The sequence below is a fragment of the Callithrix jacchus genome, chromosome 4 (assembly GCF_049354715.1).
Source record: "Callithrix jacchus isolate 240 chromosome 4, calJac240_pri, whole genome shotgun sequence".
In the NCBI taxonomy this organism is placed as follows: Eukaryota; Metazoa; Chordata; class Mammalia; order Primates; family Cebidae; genus Callithrix; species Callithrix jacchus.
The window spans coordinates 77,273,589-77,292,857 of NC_133505.1; the positions used below are offsets into that span (position 1 = coordinate 77,273,589).

At 38.4% G+C, this 19,269-nt stretch overlaps 1 protein-coding gene across 50 annotated transcripts in view; it reads left to right on the forward strand.

Annotated features, from left to right (window-relative positions):
* RIMS1 (regulating synaptic membrane exocytosis 1) overlaps window positions 1-19,269 on the forward strand; it is a 514,861-nt gene that overhangs the window by 257,859 nt on the left and 237,733 nt on the right. For all 50 annotated transcript variants that reach the window (XM_035296065.3, XM_078369518.1, XM_035296067.3 and 47 more), the window contains exons 5-6: window positions 12,173-12,513; window positions 16,394-17,259. In XM_035296065.3, coding sequence (XP_035151956.3) covers window positions 12,173-12,513; window positions 16,394-17,259 — 1,207 coding nt within the window. The remainder of the gene's footprint in view (window positions 1-12,172; window positions 12,514-16,393; window positions 17,260-19,269) is intronic.

Here is a 19,269-nt window from a genome sequence, read left to right on the forward strand (position 1 = left end):
CAAATTTGAAACATTTGTGAGAGTATAGTACTTGAGAGCATTATTAAGTCAATAGATTGTGAAGGGCAGAATTGGTATTGTCATGTTTGGACTACAATTTAGCACACTTTTTGGGAAGCTATTTTGCAAATTATAAAGTGAGCCCCAACTGCTACCACATAGTGATTGTAGGAGAGGAAATTTAAATATATTCTAAAATTTTACCAAATAATTTGATTTTTTCCAATGTGTCCTAAAAAAATGACCTTAACTATGAAAAAAAATTTGATCAACAGAGCTTTTCACTGCAGAGTTCTGTGTTAATATGAAAGATTATTTTATATACATATATATATTTTACTGTACTCTAGGTTCTGGGGTACATGTGCAGATCATGCAGGATTGTTGCATAGGTATACACATAGCAATGTGGTTTGCCGCCTCCATCCCCCCATCACCTACATCTGGCATTTCTCCCATGTTATCCCTCCCCGACCTCCCCACCACCCCACTGTCCCTCCATTGGCCCCCACAAACAGACCCCAGTGTATGATGCTCCCCTCGCTGTGTCCATGTGTTCTCATTGTTCTTCACCTGCCTTTGAGTGAGAACATGTGGTATTTGATTTTCTGTTCTTGTGTCAGTTTGCTGAGAATTATGGTTTCCAGATTCATCCATGCCCCTGAAAAGGACACAAACTCATAATTTTTTATGGTTGCATAGTATTTCATGGTATATATGTGCCACATTTTTCTTGTACATTCTGTCATTGATGGGCATTTGGGTTGGTTCCAGGCCTTTGCTATTGTAAACAGTGCTACTATGAACATAGGTGTGCATGTGTCTTTATAATGGAATGATTTATAATCCTTTGGGTATATACCCAGTAATGAGATTGCTGGGTCAAATGGAATTTCTATTTCTAGGTCTTTAAGGAAGGACCATAATGGTTGAACTAGTTTACACTCCCACCAATGGTGTAAAAGTGTTCCTGTTTCTCCACATCCTCTCCAGCATCTGTTGTCTCCAGATTTCTTAATGCCATTTTAACTGGTGTGAGGCGATATCTCAATGTAGTTTTGATTTGCATTTCTCCAATGACCACTGATGATGAGCATTTTTTCATATGTTTGTTGGCCTAATATATGTCTTCTTTTGAAAAGTGTCTGTTCATATCCTTTGCCCACTTTTGGATGTGTTTGTTTGTTTGCTTTTTTCTTGTAAATCTATTTTAGTTCTTTGTAGATTCTGGATATTAGCCCTTCGTCAGATGGGTAGATTGCAAAACTCTTTTTCTCATTCTGTTGGTGGCTGGTTCACTCTAATGATTGTTTCTTTTGCTGTACAGAAGCTGTGGAGTTTAATTAGGTCCGATTTGTCTATTTAGGCTTTTGTTCTCAATGCTTTTGGTGTTTTAGTCATGAAGTCCTTGCCGATGCCTATGTCCTGAATGGTTTTGCCTAGGTTTTCTTCTAAGGTTTTAATAGTGTTAGGTCTTATGTTTAAGTCTTTAATTCATCTGGAGTTAACTTTAGTGTAAGCTGTCAGGAAGGGGTCCAGTTTCTGCTTTCTGCACATGGCTAGCCAGTTTTCCCAACACCATTTATTAAACAGGGAATCCTTTCCCCATTGCTTGTTTTTGTCAGGTTTGTCAAAGATCAGATGGTTGTAGATGTGTGTTGTTGTCTTCAGGGCCTCCATTCTGTTCCACTGGTCTATATGTCTCTTTTGGTACCAGTACCATGCTGTTTTGATTACAGCCTTGAAGTATAGTTTGAAATCAGGTAGCAGGATGCCTCTGGCTTTGTTGTTTTTGCTTAGGATTGTCTTGCCTATGCAGGCTCTCTTTTGGCTCCATATGAAGTTTAAGGTGTTTTTTTCCAGTTCTGTGAAGAAGGTCATTAGTAGCTTGATGGGGATAGTGTTGAATCTATAAATTACGTTGGGCAGTATGGCCATTTTCACAATATTGATTCTTCCTAACCATGAAGTTTAAGGTGGTTTTTTCCAGTTCTGTGAAGAAGGTCATTAGTAGCTTGATGGGGATAGTGTTGAATCTATAAATTACTTTGGGCAGTATGGCCATTTTCACAATATTGATTCTTCCTAACCATGAGCATGGAATGTTTCTCCATCTGTTTATGTCCTCTCTTATTTCCTTGAGCAGTGGTTTGTAGTACTCTTTGAAGAGGTCCTTTACATCCTTGTTATTTGTATTCCTAGGTATTTTATTCTCTTTGCAGCAATTGTGAAAGGGAGTTTGCTCATGATTTGGCTCTCTGGTAGTCTGTTATTGGTGTATAGAAATGCTTGTGATTTCTGCACATTGATTTTGTATCCTGAGACTTTGCTGAAGTTGCTTATCAGTTTAAGGATATTTTGGGTCGAGATGATAGGGTCTTCTAAATATACAGTGAGGTCGTCTGCAAATAGAGACAATTTTACTTCCTCTTTTCCTAATTGAGTACCCTTTATTTTTTTTCTTCCCTAATATCTCTGGCTAGAATTACCAATACTATATTGAATAGGAGTGGTGAGAGAGAGGGCATCCTTGTCTAGTGCCAGATTTCAAATGGAATGCTTCCACTTTTTGCCTATTCAGTATGATATTGACTGTAGATTTGTTGTAAATAGCTTTTATTGTTTTGATATATGTTCCTTCAACTAGTTTATTGAGAGTTTTTAGCATAAAGCACTGTGGAATTTTGTTGAAGGACTTCCCTGAATCTATTGAGATAATCATGTGGTTTTTGTCTTTGGTTCTGCTTATGTGGTGGAGTATGTTTATAGACTTGTGTATGTTGAACTAGCCTTGCATCCCTGGAATGAAGCCTACTTGATCATGATGGATAAGCTTTTTGACGCACTGTTGCAATTGGTTTGCTAGTATTTTATTGAAGATTTTTGCATCTATGTTCATCATGGATATTGGCCTTAAGTTTTCTTTGTTTGTTGAGTCTCTGCTGGATTTTTGTATCAGGATGATGTTGGTCTTATAAAATGATTTGGGAAGGATTCCTTCTTTTTGTAGTGTTTGGAATAATTTTAGAAGGAATGGTACCAGCTCCTCTTTGTACATCTGTTAGAATTCAACTGTGAACCCATCTGGACCTGGACTTCTTTTGGTTGGTAGGCTATTAATTGCTGCCTCAACTTCAGCCCTTGTTGTTGGTCTATTCAAAGTTTCAACTTCTTCCTGGTTTAGGCTTGGGAGGGTGCAGGTGTCTGGGAATTTATACATTTCTTCCAGGTTTACTGGTTTATTTGCATAGAGTTGTTTGTAGTAATCTCTGATTGTAGTTTCTATTTCTGTGGAATCAATGGTGATATCCCCTTTATCATTTTTTATTGCATCTATTTGATTCTTCTCCCTTTTCTTTTTTATTAATCTGGCTAGTAGTCTGTCTGTTTTGTTGATCTTTTCAAAAACACAGATTCTGGATTTATTGATTTTTGAAGGGCTTTTTATGTCTCTATCTCCTTCAGTTCTGCTCTGATCTTAGTTATTTCTTGTCTTCTGCTAGCTTTTGAGTTTTTTTTTTATCTTGCTCCTCTAGCCCTTTAAATTTTGACAATAGGGTGTCGATTTTAGATCTTTCCTTGCTTCTTATGTGGGCATTAATTGTTATAAATTTTCCTCTAGACACTGCTTTAAATGTGTCCCAGAGATTCTGATATGCTGTGTCTTTACTCTCATTGGTTTCAAAGAACATCTTTATTTCTGCCTTAATTTCATTGTTAATCCAGTAAACATTCAGGAGCCAGTTGTTCAGTTTCCATGAAATTGTTTGGTTCTCAGTTAGTTTCTTAATTCTGAGTTCTAATTTGATTGCACTGTGGTCTGAAGACTGTTTGTTATGATTTCCATTCTTTTGCATTGGCTGAGGATTGATTTACTTCCAATTATGTGGTCTATTTTAGAGTAGGTGCAATGTGGTGCTGAGAAAAATGTCTCTTCTGTGAATTTGTAGTGGAGCATTCTGTAGATGTCTATTAGGTCCACTTCGTCTAGATCTGAGTTCAAGTCCTGGATATGTTTGTTAATTTTCTGTCTTGTTGATCTGTCTAATATCGACAGTGGAGTGTTAAAGTCTCCCACTATTATTATGTGGGAGTCTAAGTCTCTTTGTAGGTTGTTAAGAACTTGCTTTATCTACCTGGGTGCTCCTGTATTGGGTGGGTATATATTTAGGATCCTTAGTTCTTTTTGATACATTGATCCTTTTACCATTATGTAATGTCCTTCCGTGTCTATTTTGATCTTTGTTGGTTTAAAGTCCATTTTATCAGAGACTAGGATTGCAACTCCTGCTTTTTTTTTTGCTCTCCATTTGCTTGATAACTCTTCCTCCATCCCTTTATTTTGAGCTTATGTGTGTCCTCGCATGTGAGATGGGTTTCCTGGATACAGCACACCAATGGGTCTTGACTTTTTATCCAATTTGGCAGTCTGTGTCTTTTGATTAGGGCATTTAGCCCATTTACATTTAAAGTTAATATTGTTATGTGTGAATTTGATCCTGCCATTTTGATGGTAGCTGGATGTTTTGCCCATTAGTTGATGCATTTTTTTCATTGTGCTGCTGGTTTTTACCATTTGGTATATTTTTGGTGTGGCTAGTACTGGTTGTTCCTTTCCTTGTTTAGTGCTTCTTTCAGGAGCTCATGGAAGGCAGGCCCAGTGGTGACGAAATCTCTCAGCAATTGCTGGTTTGTAAAGGATTTTCTGTCTCCTTCATTTTTGAAGCTAAGTTTGGCTGGATATGAGATTCTAGGTTTAAAGTTCTTTTCTTTAAGGATATTGAATATTGGCCCCCACTCTCTTCTGGCTTGTAGGGTTTCTGCCGAGAGATCTGCTGTGAATCTGATGGGCTTCCCTTTGTGGGTAACCTGACCTTTCTCTCTAGGTGTTCTTAGCATTTTTTCCTTCATTTCAACTCTGGTGAATCTGACAATTATGTGCCGTGCGGTTGCTCTTCTTGAGGAGTATCTTTGTGGTATTCTCTGTATTTCCTGGACTTGAATTCCCTCCATCACATTCAGGTATACCTATCAAATGTAGATTCGGTCTTTTCACATAATCCCAGATTTCTTGGAGGTTTTGTTCATTTCTTTTCACTCTTTTTTCTCTATTCTTGCCTTCTTGTTTTATTTCATTGGGTTGATCTTCAATGAAGATCAACCTGATCAATTTGGCTATTGAAACTTGTGTATGCTTTGCAAAGTTTTCGTGCTGTGTTTTTCAGCTCCATCAATCATTTATATTCTTCTCTAAGCTATTTATTCTAGTTAGCATATCATCTAACCTTTTTTCCGGTTTTTTAGTTTCTTTGCATTGGGTTAGCACATGTTCTTTTAGCTCTGAGAAGTTTGTTATTACCCACCTTCTGAAGCCTGTTTCTGTCAATTCATCAGATTCATTCTCCATCCATCTTTGATACATAGCTGGTGAGGAGTTGTGATCCTTTGGAGGAGGAGAGGCATTCTGGTTTTTGGTGTTTTCATCCTTTTTGTGCTGGTTTCTTCTCATCTTAGTGGCTTTATCTACCTGTGGTCTTTGTAGTTGGTGACTTTCAGATGGGGTCTCCGAGTGGACGACCTTTTCATTGATGATGAAGTTATTTCTTTCTGTTTCTCAGTTTTCCTTCTAACAGTCAGGCCCCTCTGCTGCAGGACTGCTGGAGGTCCACTCCAGACCCTGCTTGCCTGGGGATCACATGTGGGGACTGAAGAACACTAAGGGTTGCTGCCGGTTTCTTCTTCTGTTATCTTCATCCCAGAAGGGTACCTGCAAGGTCAGCCTGATCTCTCCTTTATGAGGTATCTCTTTGGGTATACAGGGGTCTGCTAGCTGCTTGAGGAAACATTCTGCCCCTTATAGGAGCTTAAGTGCTGTGCTGGGAGCTCCATTGTTCCATGCAGAGATGCTGGGAAGGTAGTTTTAAGTCTACTGCAACGGAATTCATTACTGTCTTTTCTCCCAGGTGCTCTGTTCTGGGAAGGTCGGCTTTATTTATAAATAAAAATGCTGTCGTGCTGCTGCCTTTTTTCATAGATGCCCTGCCCCGCATGGAGTAGTCTAGTCACAATCTGCCAGCAGAGGCATTGCTGAGCTGCTGCTGCCCCAAGCTCTGCCCAGCTGCTGTGTGAACTGCCTTGGTAGTGGTGGACTGCCTCGATAGTGGTGGTCACTCTTGCCCACACTGAGCTGGACCATCCTGGGTCCAGCTGTGCTTGCTGGGAAACTCTCAATCCAGAACATTCCAGATTGCTTGTTTTGTGGGGATGGTACCCGCTGAGCCAGATCGCCTGGCTCCCTGTCTCTGCCTGCTCCCTTTCAGTTGAATGAGTGGCTCTGTCTCCCAGGCATTCCAGGCGCCATTTGAAATGGCCACCGAGATTTGTGTGAGTTTCTGTGTGCCAATCTGGCACTGGCCGAAACTGCTGTGCTGAAAACTCATGGTGCTTTTCGGCCTGGGAATCTCCTGGTCTATAAGCAGTGAATATTTGTTTGGAAATGTGGTGTGCACTCAGCCTCTGCATTGTTCTTGCTGTGAACTGCACTCCAGAGCTGTTCCTATTTGGCCATCTTGGATCCTCCTCCAATTATAAGCAGTTTAAGGGCTAGGTTATATTCCATCTCTATAGAATATTTTATAGATATTAAAATGCTTTAGAAACATTTAGAATCACATAGAAATACTTGTACTATAATATTAAATATATAAATAGGATACAGACTTACAGTTGATATCAGTTATTTTAAATTTTTATAGAAAATTATATTAAAAGGCTAATAGTAAGACAGTGGAATTGGGAGTGATTTTATCATTAAAAAGAAACATTCTATATCATTTTTGTCTTTTGCAAAACCACATAACATATTTTATAAACTTCCAAAGGGAAATAAATTTATGAAAGAGCAATAACAATAAAAGACTAAGAGAAACATAACCTCATACACACACCCATTCTCACCCACATTCACACTCACACTACTAGAACCAAAGACGTTTCATTCTCATTTATTCCAACATCTACAGTAGATGTTAGTATCTCATCTACTTTTGTTAGTAGAATCTCATCTACTTTTGTCAACAAACTTGATATATTGCCTTGATAATTTTGTCTCCAGTTTCTGCTGGAGTGCGTGCTTACTGAATAAATAAGTAAAAGTATTCAGAAAATGCAGTAACTATAACTAACATTGACTATCTTGCCTTCTTTTTCATGCTTTTCAAAATGGTAGCATAATTTTTGAAAACATCCTATATTTAATGAAAATTTATCTTAAAATTTATCTGTAAAAATATCAAATGAAAATTGAATCAAAATCTTCTTTTTTAAAACCTTCATGTTTGTATTTATTCTTTCTAATACTAAATACCTCAGATGGATTCTTACAAGCAAGAAATTTGTGTTAATACAAGAATTGTGGGCCAGATGCAGTGGCTCATGCCTGTAATCCCAACACTTTGGGAGACCGAAGTGGGTGGATCACCTGAGGTCAGGAGTTTGAGACCAGCCTGGCCAACATGGTGAAGCCCTGTCTCTACTAAAAATATAAAAATTAGTTGGATGTGGTAGTGGACACCTGTAATCAGCTACTGGGATGCTGAGGCAGGAGAATCACTTCAACCTGGGAGGTGGAGGTTGCAGTGAGCCGAGATCACGCCATTGCACTCCAGCCTGGGCAATAAGAGTGAAACTCCATCTCAAAAAAAAAAAAAAAAAGAATTCTGCACCTCATCATGCATCACCTTAATAATATCATCAAGAATAAATCTAGGGCATACTTCTTTTGTTTTGTGTGTCTGGCTCTGTAACTATTTCATGTGAAGGCAAGTGTAAAATATTTCTTCCATTTGAATATCTTTTTAGTTTTTCTGCCAAAGGTGCAGTTTTATCTCTGGAATTTTCTGTATATGTATAGTAGAAAGTGTTGCAATTTTTGTTTCTCTGGGTAAAAAATTCCTGTGGTTTTTATAAAATAGTTTATTGTACTGCTTACAGATTAAGAGGAAAAGACAATTAAAAATGCAGTTACAGCAAAAAGTCAGAATACAATTTTCAATCCTTCATATTTTTCTGATATGTAGCATGGTGTTTCAAGTCATGTAACATCACAATAATATTTGAATTGAGTTTGTATGTGATTGCTTAACATCTGTGAATTGTTAAGATAAATTATTGCACTGGCCTACTTTAGTTTAGATTAGTTTGGAACACATCCCATCATATTTAATCAGGGTATAATCCTGCATAGTGCCATTTCTAAAAGGTGGTTTGTGTGCTTTAAATAAATAGCATTTTTATAGGCAAAGTTATGTCTTAAAAAAATTACTTTTTAAAAAAAAAGCTTACTTTTTAAAAATCAAAAATTACTTTTAAAAAATGTTACAAAGTTACTTTTTAAAAAAAATCTGTTAAAAATATCTCCCCATTGCATTCTTGTATTATCTGTAGCTTCAGACAAATATAATACTCAATACTAACTTCAAAAAATGTGTTGTCGATGTCTGCAGTATTTGGCATGAACTGCGTTGAAATGTTAGACAATGTTCTATTGTAATCTTATATATTTCTTTATAACTCACATGAGCAATTCATTTTTCATTTGTAAAATTTGTGGTATGATTAATTTATAGAACTGAAAATAGAGACTGGGAGGTGATATTTTAATAAAAATAAATATTTTAACATTTTATGGCTAATTTTACTTTCAGTTTGGAGGATGGATTGTCTACACTTATAGTTAATTTAAAAATATAAATTTTAAAAAGTTGTGGTGTACAAGGAAACAAGACAGGAAAAGTTTGGAATTATACAATATTGTACTAAATGTTAAAAATAGAAAAAAATTAATGAAGCATCACAGACTTTAATGAATATACAGTATTTTAAGAATATTATTTGAAATGCCTATGTTCTTTTTACATAGTCACTAATTTTAACTTTTCAAATAAATTGGAAATGAAATTAAATTGTGAAATTCAACTTATTTAATAATAAATTATGTTTCTTTTAACTGATCTGGTAGCAATTCAGCACATATTCAAAATTTGGAACATGCTCAAATTTGGCAGTTATCATTGACCCATTTTTGTAACATTCAAAAATGTGAAGCAATCAAAATAAAATTGTGATAACCATTTCTAGAAAATATTCAGATGTAAAATGAAGAGTATCCTTTACCCTTCTATCACTATTATTTTGCTCCTTCCTGCTTCTTTATTTAGCTTTATTCAATTTTAGAAACTGTAAACTTGTGTTTTCTGAATGATTTTATAAAAGCTGGCTATTTATCCTAAGAATACCTTGATATTTCTGTAGAAAAGAACCTACTTTATTTTATTTTGTTTATTATTTATTTTGAGATGGAGTCTCACTCTATCGCCTAGATTGGAGTGCAGTGGTGGGGTCTTGACTCACTGCAATCTCCACTGCCTAGGTTCAAGTGATTCTCTTGCCTCAGCCTCCCGAGTAGCTGGGATTACAGTTGTTTGCCACCACACCCAGCTAATTTTTGTATTTTTAGTAGAGACAGAATTTCACCATGTTGGGCTGGCTGGTCTTGAACTCCTGACCTCAGGTGATCTAGCCTCAGCCTCCCAGAGTGCTGGAATTACAGATGTCAGCCACCACACGTGGCTGAAAAGAACCTACTTTAAGGCCGGGCGCGGTGGCTCACACCTGTAATCCCAGCACTTTGGGAGGCTGAGGTGGGTGGATCACAAGGTCAAGAGATCGAGACCATCCTGGTCAACATGGTGAAACCCCGTCTCTACTAAAAATACAAAAAATTAGCTGGGCATGGTGGCGCGTGCCTGTAATCCCAGCTACTCAGGAGGCTGAGGCAGGAGAATTGCCTGAACCCAGGAGGCAGAGGTTACGGTGAGCCGAGATCACGCCATTGCACTCCAGCCTGGGTAACAAAAGCGAAACTCCGTCTCAAAAAAAAAAAAAAAAAAAGAACCTACTTTAAATGATGAGTAGTAAGTTGCTTATTATTAGTCTAAGAAAAACGAACTGAATGTCAGGTACTGAACCTGGCTGAAAAGGACCTGCTTTAAATGATGAGTAGTAAGTTGCTTATTATTAGTCTTAAGAAATACAAATTTAATGTGTTCTTAGTTGATGTAAAATAGTCAAAATTTCATACCAATCTTCTTGAATTACATGATTTCAGACTTGATTATCATTGTCTTGTCAGCTAAAGAGACAACAAAAAACAAAAACAACCTCCTTGACACACATATGTCCCCTGTTCCCACTCAGGATTCTGGGAAGAAGAGACTCAGTGTCACTGACTGTTAAAGTGAAGGTCCTGGCCCTGGACCTTTTAATGTTATTCTTGATAGGTCCATGTTCAAATAATCAGGACTTCTGAGGGACCATCTTAGTAATACATTTTGTAAAATATAGCCTAATTTGGCTAGCACTTAAATTGAAGTCACTTTCCACAAATTCCTTATTTTGATATAGCCTTATGCAATAAATTGTTCATCTTTGCCACCACACCCAGCTAATTTTTGTATTTTTAGTAGAGACAGAATTTCACCATGTTGGGCCGGCTGGTCTCGAACTCCTGACCTCAGGTGATCTTGCCTCAGCCTCCCAGAGTGAGTTAGTTTGACATCTTAGTAAATGAAAATTCCATAATATTGATTATAATTGTTTGTGTAGATGTTATATCTAACTGCTTTTTTGAACCTAGTCCACTTCATTTTATGACCTGGAGAAGTCTAAATTAATTAATTAACCTTCATGAATTAAAAATTTTTTTTATAGCAGGTATTTCTCTTCAGTCTTAGTTTTTCCTATATTACAATTTGAGTTTTCTTGCCTGGAAAGCAGTTCTTAATTCATCTGCAGTATTTTCCTCTTAAAAAAATGTATTACTTTTTTCCTGTCTTTTTCTTATTCTTATTTTAGCTTCATTTTATTCTAAGTCTATAGTTACAGGTTTTCCCCACTTATCTGAATATTTTCAGTAGTTCATTTTCTTCATTTGACCTACTAAACAATGCTTCTTTTACTATTTCCTATTGCTTCTCAATTAATGTATCTAAGATTTATTCATCCTGATGCAATATTTTTGAGTACTTACTGATTAGTCAGAGCCAGTATTTGTGACAAGGTAGCCTAGAGTTTGGTAATTAGCTTTTCCTGTGGAGGTTGTTTCTGAAGTACAAACCAACAAACACAAAACACCTGAAGTGCCTTTGGAGGAAAGCAACTGAAGCAGCGATGTAAAGTCACAGCACAAAAAAACAGGTACTGAGGATATTTGAAAAGAAGGCTCATGGAGCTGTTAGCACCTATCTTTACTCTGTGACAGCTGTTATTGATGACTGACAACAGTAATAGTCATTGCTGCTGTTATTTTTTATTATGATAATCCTCCTCATTACACATTCATTTTAAAGGTCATTAAATGGAGAACAGATATATAGGTTTAAGTGGTGCTACATCTTATAATTTATCATCAGTGGATATGTTGCTAAATGATGGTTCCCAAATAGGTCTCCTTGGGGAGCATTACATTGGAGTAGTCACATATGAATAAACTCAGACTCAGACTCAGATTTATTTCTTTAGTAAATATGTGCATGGAAAATTATATTTTATAGCATAAAATAAGTTTAAGGTTTATTACTAAGAAACTAGAGAAAATATAAAGATTGACATTTTTGTGTGCTTACCTTTTTATTTTTGTTTCTTTCAAATGAATATTTTTAATATTGCCTTTAATTGTGGATGATTTTTGAAAAGACAGCCTTCTTTTAAATACTTTCAAGTTCTGAGGTTTATGTATATATATGTTGATTCTGTAGTTCCTGGTAGCATTTTTCTAATAACTAGCCTGCTTAGAACATTTCTGCTAACACTCCAGAGTCAATTATACAAAATATGACAGATACATGGTAAAAGGAAACTCATAATCAACAAATTAGAAATGCTGAGAAACTCGTACTCTGCCTTCCCATAGGCACTCTAGTCTCAGACAAGTTCCTGTCTAGGCATTCATATATTTGACTGTGACTTGTGGGAGTACCATTTTCACAAGAAATTTGCAAGGATAAATATCAAGATGAATACTGTTCTTTGTTTCTTAAAGATATTTCAATATACTGAAAAGTTATTTCCAACAGGGCATAAAAATTTATATTGTTCTTTCCTCTTCAAATAGGTTATGTGGGTATGTAATTTATGTCGAAAGCAACAAGAAATCTTAACCAAATCCGGGGCATGGTTCTTTGGAAGTGGCCCTCAGCAGACAAGCCAGGATGGAACCCTGAGTGATACAACTACAGGTACTGGTTCTGAGGTACCAAGAGAAAAGAAAGCACGACTCCAAGAGCGATCGCGGTCTCAGACACCCCTGAGCACAGCAGCTGCCTCCTCCCAGGACAGTGCTCCTCCCAGCGCACCACCAGACAGCAGCAAAGGGGTTGAGCCCTCGCAGCAAGCCTTGGGGCCTGAACAGAAGCAGGCTTCATCCAGGTCTAGAAGTGAACCTCCTAGAGAGAGGTAATAGTTCTTTCACCCTGTAAGCAAAAGGCAAGGTTTTGCTAGGAGAACAAACACATTTTCAAAACTTTAACTTCTACTAAGAGGAATATGTGGAAGTAGTACTTCTTAGGCCACACATGGAAAAACATCAGGCCTGAGTGGTGTTGTCTATCTCTAGAATGTATTCCTTAGGAGATCTTTGTTGAAAAGCTTTTCTTTCTTGTCATGCACAGATGTAAAAATGAACTAAGTCACCCAGCTGAGCTACTGACTTCCAAGGGTGAACTCAGAAAAGCTCTTAGATCATGTTTCACTTAAAACTAGCCCTTTAATTAAAAGTGTGCTCTAAGAGGATGTGATGAGGGAAGCTGACCTATCGGAAAGTATGTGGACACATCAGAGAAGCCTTCTTTAAGGAAATTTTTTTATGCTGAACTCGAAAGAGTGACTTTGGGATTAACCAGAAGGTTAGGACGGGCGCTCCAGGTATCTGCACAGGCATATGGCCTGAGGGAACAAGCCCAATGTGAGGACCTCCTAAAGGATAGCTACTGGCTACAGTGCAAGTAGTAGAGGGAATGTTTGGGGGAAAAAGGCTGGTGAGGTAGTGAAGGGACAGGTTACTTTTTTTTTTTCTGATGGAGTCTCACTCTGTCTCCAGGCTGGAGTGCAGTGGCACAATCTCGGCTAACTGCAAGCTCTGTCTCCCGGGCCCAAGCGATTCTCCTGCCTCAGCCTCCTGAGTAGCTGGGACTACAGACGTGTGCCACCACGCCCAGCTCATTTTTGTATCTTTAGTAGAAATGGGTTTCACCATTTTGCCCAGGATGGTCTCAATCTCTTTATCTCATGATCAGCCTGCCTCGGCCTCCCAAAGTGCTGGGATTAGAGGTGTGAGCCACCACACCTGACCCAGGTTACATTATATCACTTTTATTGTAGGCAGAAAGGGAAGCCACTGAATATTTAAACAGGGGCTAATATTATCAGATTATTTACATTGATTGGTTGATTCATTCAAAAATGTATTCATGGGCAAACATGAAGCTATGCACTGGGAAAAAGTGTTGACAAGGAAGACAGACCCCTTATCTTCATGAAGCTCATGGTTTGGGGGCCGGCCAGGACTTTTGTTAGGACCTGGATTAGGCTTGTTGTTTTTGAATGTGTAACCATCACATGGAGGAAGGAGGCTCCAAGGAAAGCTTTTGAACCCCTTTTCAAACAAAGCCCATACAGTAAAAGAATAAGGACATCAAAGTTTAACAGGTCTGGATTCCAGTCCTGGCTCTGCCACAATCCACAGTAAAAACTCACTCGCAGGGTTGTGGCATGTATTAGAAAGGAACATGTGTTCCCAAGCTGGAACATGGTAGGCTTTCAGTGAATGTAGCTATTATTCAAGCCAGTAGTCATTGTGTATTTACTATAGATAAACACTGTGCCAGGAACCAGAGGGTATGAAGATGATTAGAACATACATGGTCCCTTTTCTGACATATCCTAGGGAAGAGACCACACACTATCCTAGGGAAGACAGACACTTAAGCAATTAACCAGGATGCTAATTTGATCAAAGCTAGGCAATATGTATAGTACTTTGAGAGCTCTAGGAAAGAGGAAGTGACTTCTGAATTAAGCTTTATAAGGTACTCAGGAGTTGTAAGGGAGCTAGACAGCATATAAGAGGGCAGTACAAGAAGAGAGAATGAGTGTAACTAAACTATTTGAAGAAGGATAGAAAGGACAACAGAGATATCTTAGGGAAGGTGGAATTAATAGCATTTGGCGACAAATTGTGGAAGAAGAAGAGACAAACATACTGAAGGTGCAGTTTGGAACTGATTGGGAGATGATACTTTTAAATAAGACAGAGAATTTGGAGCTGTAAAGTTTCTCAAGAGGAAAGAGTTCTGTTTTACATATAGTGAAAAACTACAAAAATTCAATAACGAGGGCTGAATACTTTTTGTTCTGACTTCTAGTTAAAATTAGAAGATTGATAGGGACAAATACCTTTACTAATGACATAAATTCATAGGAAAGCAGTGAGGAATTGGGAGGTACAAGAGCAGGAAGAGAAGTGGCCAGTGGTAAAGAGCTGGGCAACTTCAGAAAGAAGCAAGATTGAAAGAAAGACTCTTTATTTGTTTTAAATTACTGAAGAATTCTTGACCATATTTTGTACACTGACAAGGAGTAAGTGGAAACAGAACAATTAAAGGTAGAGATGAGAAAAAGTATAATCAGAATCACTATAAAAGAATAAAAAGAATAAACGTATGAAAGAATCAGACACTGGAAAACTCCTTCCATTTGCATAACACTCTACCCTTTCATAAAACGTCTTCATAGATGGTGTCTCTAATCCTCACACGAACCCTCTAAGGTAAGTATTATTTATCAGCATTTCAAGAAAAGTAAATTGATTCAATGTAAACTTCTAACAAGAGCAACTATGCTTCAATGAGCTGCTAAATGTAGTACAACATCACACTCTTATGAAAACTATTTGATAATCATTAATATGTGTTCCTATTAGATCTCTTACATTGTAAAATTCCAACACCCTTACAGTTCCACCTTCAGATCGAAATCCCTTTCACTTCAAAGGGCCAACGTAATCTAAATACCTCAAGGAGAACTCACCATGCTTCTGCTTTGTTTTCCTGTGCCACTTGAAACCCTTTACACTTTCTCTCTACCATTACTAGCCTTTCCTCAAACTCACCCCAAAACATATCTTAGCAACTGATACTTTGGTAACCCACGATAGAAACTGCCTCACTTTTTCCTATCTGGTATTTTTTTTTTCTCAATTTTCGTTCATGACATCTGCCTTTGCATTTCCAATCAAATGATGTTACCTCTGGAGAGCCCTCTCTGTGGACCTTAGCATTCCCAGTACAACCTTAGGTCCATTTTAATTGCATGTTAGATCATATAGTGTCACGACACGTCGTTGTCTCCTACGTTTTGTAACTTCTGGTATAACTGCTGGGACTTTCCAAAATCAGGTGCACTCCAGTGTACAGAGAAGGACTAAAAGGAACAACTGAATGATACACATACAAGATTCAAAGATAGCAAAACCCTTTTCCTTTACATTATATTTGCCAGTGACTTTGACAGCATGAAAAGAAAAATAGGACTCAAACTGGTTTCCTCTTTAGGACCATATCCTGAAAGGAAGAAGAGGGAGACAGAATGAGAATGAATAACAATTTCAAAAATTTTAGTATTTCTATTTATTTTTATCTGAGGAAGGAAAAATGAAAACTATGTGTTAGCCATATTTTTCCTAACCAACTCCCTACAAAAGTGTTGGGTGCACATGATCAAGTTAAAATTACTTTTCTTCCACTATTCAAGAAGTGCTATTAGATTTGATTTCTGAAATGGACATACTTGTATTAACATGGCTTTAAAAGTTTCAGCTATAATAAAAGATTGCCAATATGTATTATCCAAATATATATTGAGTATATATTTAGTTTGAAGTGGTATGTATATATTTTGCTCCTATATTATCTATATTATTTTCATCTAAAACATATTTAATTCTTTAAGTCACAAGCAGAAATTAGCACAAAACTTGTTCATTTATTGAAATTATTACTTTTTAATTGATCTGGTTAATTTGTTTAAAAATTTTTAAATGTGAAACCAAATTTTTAAGTCCCTGAGTATATTGTCCCACAAAGGAGCCATATTTAAAAGGCTCATCAGATATACAGGATTAGTGTGGTTATCATCTACATTTTTAATTACACATCAAATTATAACTAATTATTGTAACAGAAATGATTTAAGACTGGAATGAGAAGAAAACATGATTTTTATGTCTATTCTCTAAGGTTATAAACTGCTCTCCTTGACGTTCCTTTATATATCATAGAAAGAAGACTCCAGGGCTTTCTGAGCAGAATGGCAAAGGAGCCCCGAGGAGCGAGCGGAAACGCGTGCCAAAGACCTCAGCGCAGCCCGGAGAGGCGGCCGTCGAAGAACGGGAGCGCAAAGAAAGGCGGGAAAGCCGAAGGCTTGAGAAAGGGCGATCACAGGATTATGCAGACGTGCCAGAAAAACGGGATGATGGCAAAGCGGCGGATGAGGAAAAGCAAAGGAAAGAGGAGGAATATCAGACCAGGTACCGCAGCGACCCGAACCTGGCTAGGTATCCGGTGAAACCGCCGCCTGAGGAGCAGCAGATGCGCATGCACGCCCGGGTGTCCCGCGCGAGGCATGAGCGGCGCCACAGCGACGTGGCGCTCCCGCGCACCGAGGAGGGCGCCGCGCTGCCGGAGGGCAAGGTCGGCAAACGTGCGCCGGTGGCGGCCAGGGCCTCGCCTCCGGACTCGCCGCGGGCCTACTCGGCTGAGAGGACTGCGGAGACCAGAACGCCGGGCGCCAAGCAGCTAACGAACCACAGCCCGCCAGCGCCCAGGCATGGGCCGGTTTCCGCAGAAGCCCCGGAGCTCAAAGCCCAGGAGCCCCTCAGGAAGCAGAGCCGCCTGGACCCTAGCTCCGCAGTCCTCATCCGGAAGGCGAAGCGTGAGAAGGTGGAGACCATGCTGCGGAACGACTCGCTGAGCTCAGACCAGTCTGAGTCGGTGCGGCCGTCCCCGCCCAAGCCTCACAGGTCCAAGAGGGGCGGCAAAAAGCGGCAGATGTCGGTGAGCAGCTCTGAGGAGGAGGGCGTGTCGACTCCCGAGTACACCAGCTGCGAGGACGTGGAGCTGGAGAGCGAGAGCGTCAGCGAGAAAGGTAAGGGGGAGGTGCCGGCCGCGCGGGCACCTCAGCCAGGAGCAGAGGAGTGTGTGCAGGGCGAGGTGCCTGGCTTCAGCAGTGAGGCTGGGAATTCTGACAGCATTACCTCCAGTGGAAGGTCATTTTTTTTTTAATTAATTTAATTTGATTGATTGATTTGTGAGATTTTAAAACACAACAAGCTCCAAATTTAGGCTACAAGGGTTCTTGGTGATTTTGCGTCCTGTCATTCTGGTAAATTTGGTATGCAATCTGATATTTTTAAGATATTATTTTAGGGTGGATTTATTGTTCGGTGAAAAAAAAATTATTTGCTAGAAAATGAAAATTATGCCTTATAAAGGAAAAAGACATTAAAAAATGTCAGTTATGTAATATTCCAATTGCAAAGGTAGTTTTTTTTCAAACTTCTAATTAATCTTTCTCACAATTTGTGAACAAATTACTGTTTATTCTTGAACAACACGGATTTGAACTGCACTGCATGGGTCCACTTATACGTGAATTTTTTTTTCAATACATAGAGGAATTTTTTTTTGTTTTTGAGATTTGCAGCAATTTCAAAAAACTTGTGGATGAACCGTGTAGCCCGGAAATATTTTAAGAAAATAAGAAAAAGTTAGGTATGTCATGGATGCATACAATATATGTACTTACTAGTCTGTTTTATCATTTACTACCATAAAATGTACATAAACATATTATAAAAAGTTAAAGTTAATAAAAATGTATACACACTTATAGACTGTATGGCACCATTTGCAGTGGGAAGAAACGTAAACATGTAAAGATGCAATATTAAATCTTAACTGTATAAAATTAACTATAGTGCATACTGTATCACTGGAATAATTTCTTAGCCTCTTGAAGTGTACTTTAGTATTGCTTTTTTTTATTTTTTAATTAATTATTATTATTTTGAGACGGAGTTTCGCTCTTGTTGCCCAGGCTGGAGTGCAGTGGCACGATCTCGGCTCATCGCAACCTCCGCCTCCTGGGTTCAGGCAATTCTCCTGCCTCAGCCTCCTGAGTAGCTGGGATTACAGGCATGTGCCACCATGCCCAGCTAATTTTTTGTATTTTTTTTTTTTTAGTAGAGACGGGGTTTCACCATGTTGACCAGGATGGTCTTGATCTCTTAACCTCGTGATCCACCCGCCTCGGCCTCCCAAAGTGCTGGGATTACAGGCGTGAGCCACCGGTACTTTAGTATTGCATGCCTCACTTTAAAATGCCCTGTGATGCTTATCATCTCCCTTTGAGGAGTTTCTTTCTCCAGTAAATTGCATCATATCTTGTTCTCACATATATTTGTGATGTTTAGTGCGATACTATTAACCTTGAATCATACCATGAGAAACATGCAGTGTCATTAGTGACACTAGAAGTGCTCCCAAGAAGCAAAGTCATGACATTAGAATTGCTTGATGCATATTGCAGATTGAGGTCTGCAGCTGCAGTTGCCTGCCATTTCAAGATAAATTAATCCAGTGTAAGGACCACTGTTGAAAAAGAAATCTGTGACCCTGTTGCTGCAGCTATGCCAGCAGAAGCAAAACCATTGCACTTTTTGTGAAAAACTTTTATCTTGCATTACAATGCAGCTTTTATGTGGGTGCAGGATTGCTGTAAGAAATCGTATCTATAGACACTATAGAAAAAAGAAAAGCAAAGTCAGTATATGACAAAGCAGAAGAATAGTGAAGGACCTAAAGCTAGAGAATTTAATGCCAGAAAAGGATGGCTTGATCATTTCAGAAAGAGGTTTGGCTTTTTAAAAATGTCAAAATAAAAGTAGAAGCAGCTTCTGTGGACCAGCAGAGATAAGTTCTAGATGCCATTAAGAAAACTATTGAGGACAAAGGATATGTGCCTGCACAAGTTTTTAATGCAAAATGCTTTATTTGGCAAAAAATAAGTGCCTTAAAGGACATTTAGTAGTAAGGAAGAGAAGCAAGCACTAGGATTTAAGGCAGGAAGGGATAGGCTAGCTCTACTGTTTTGTGC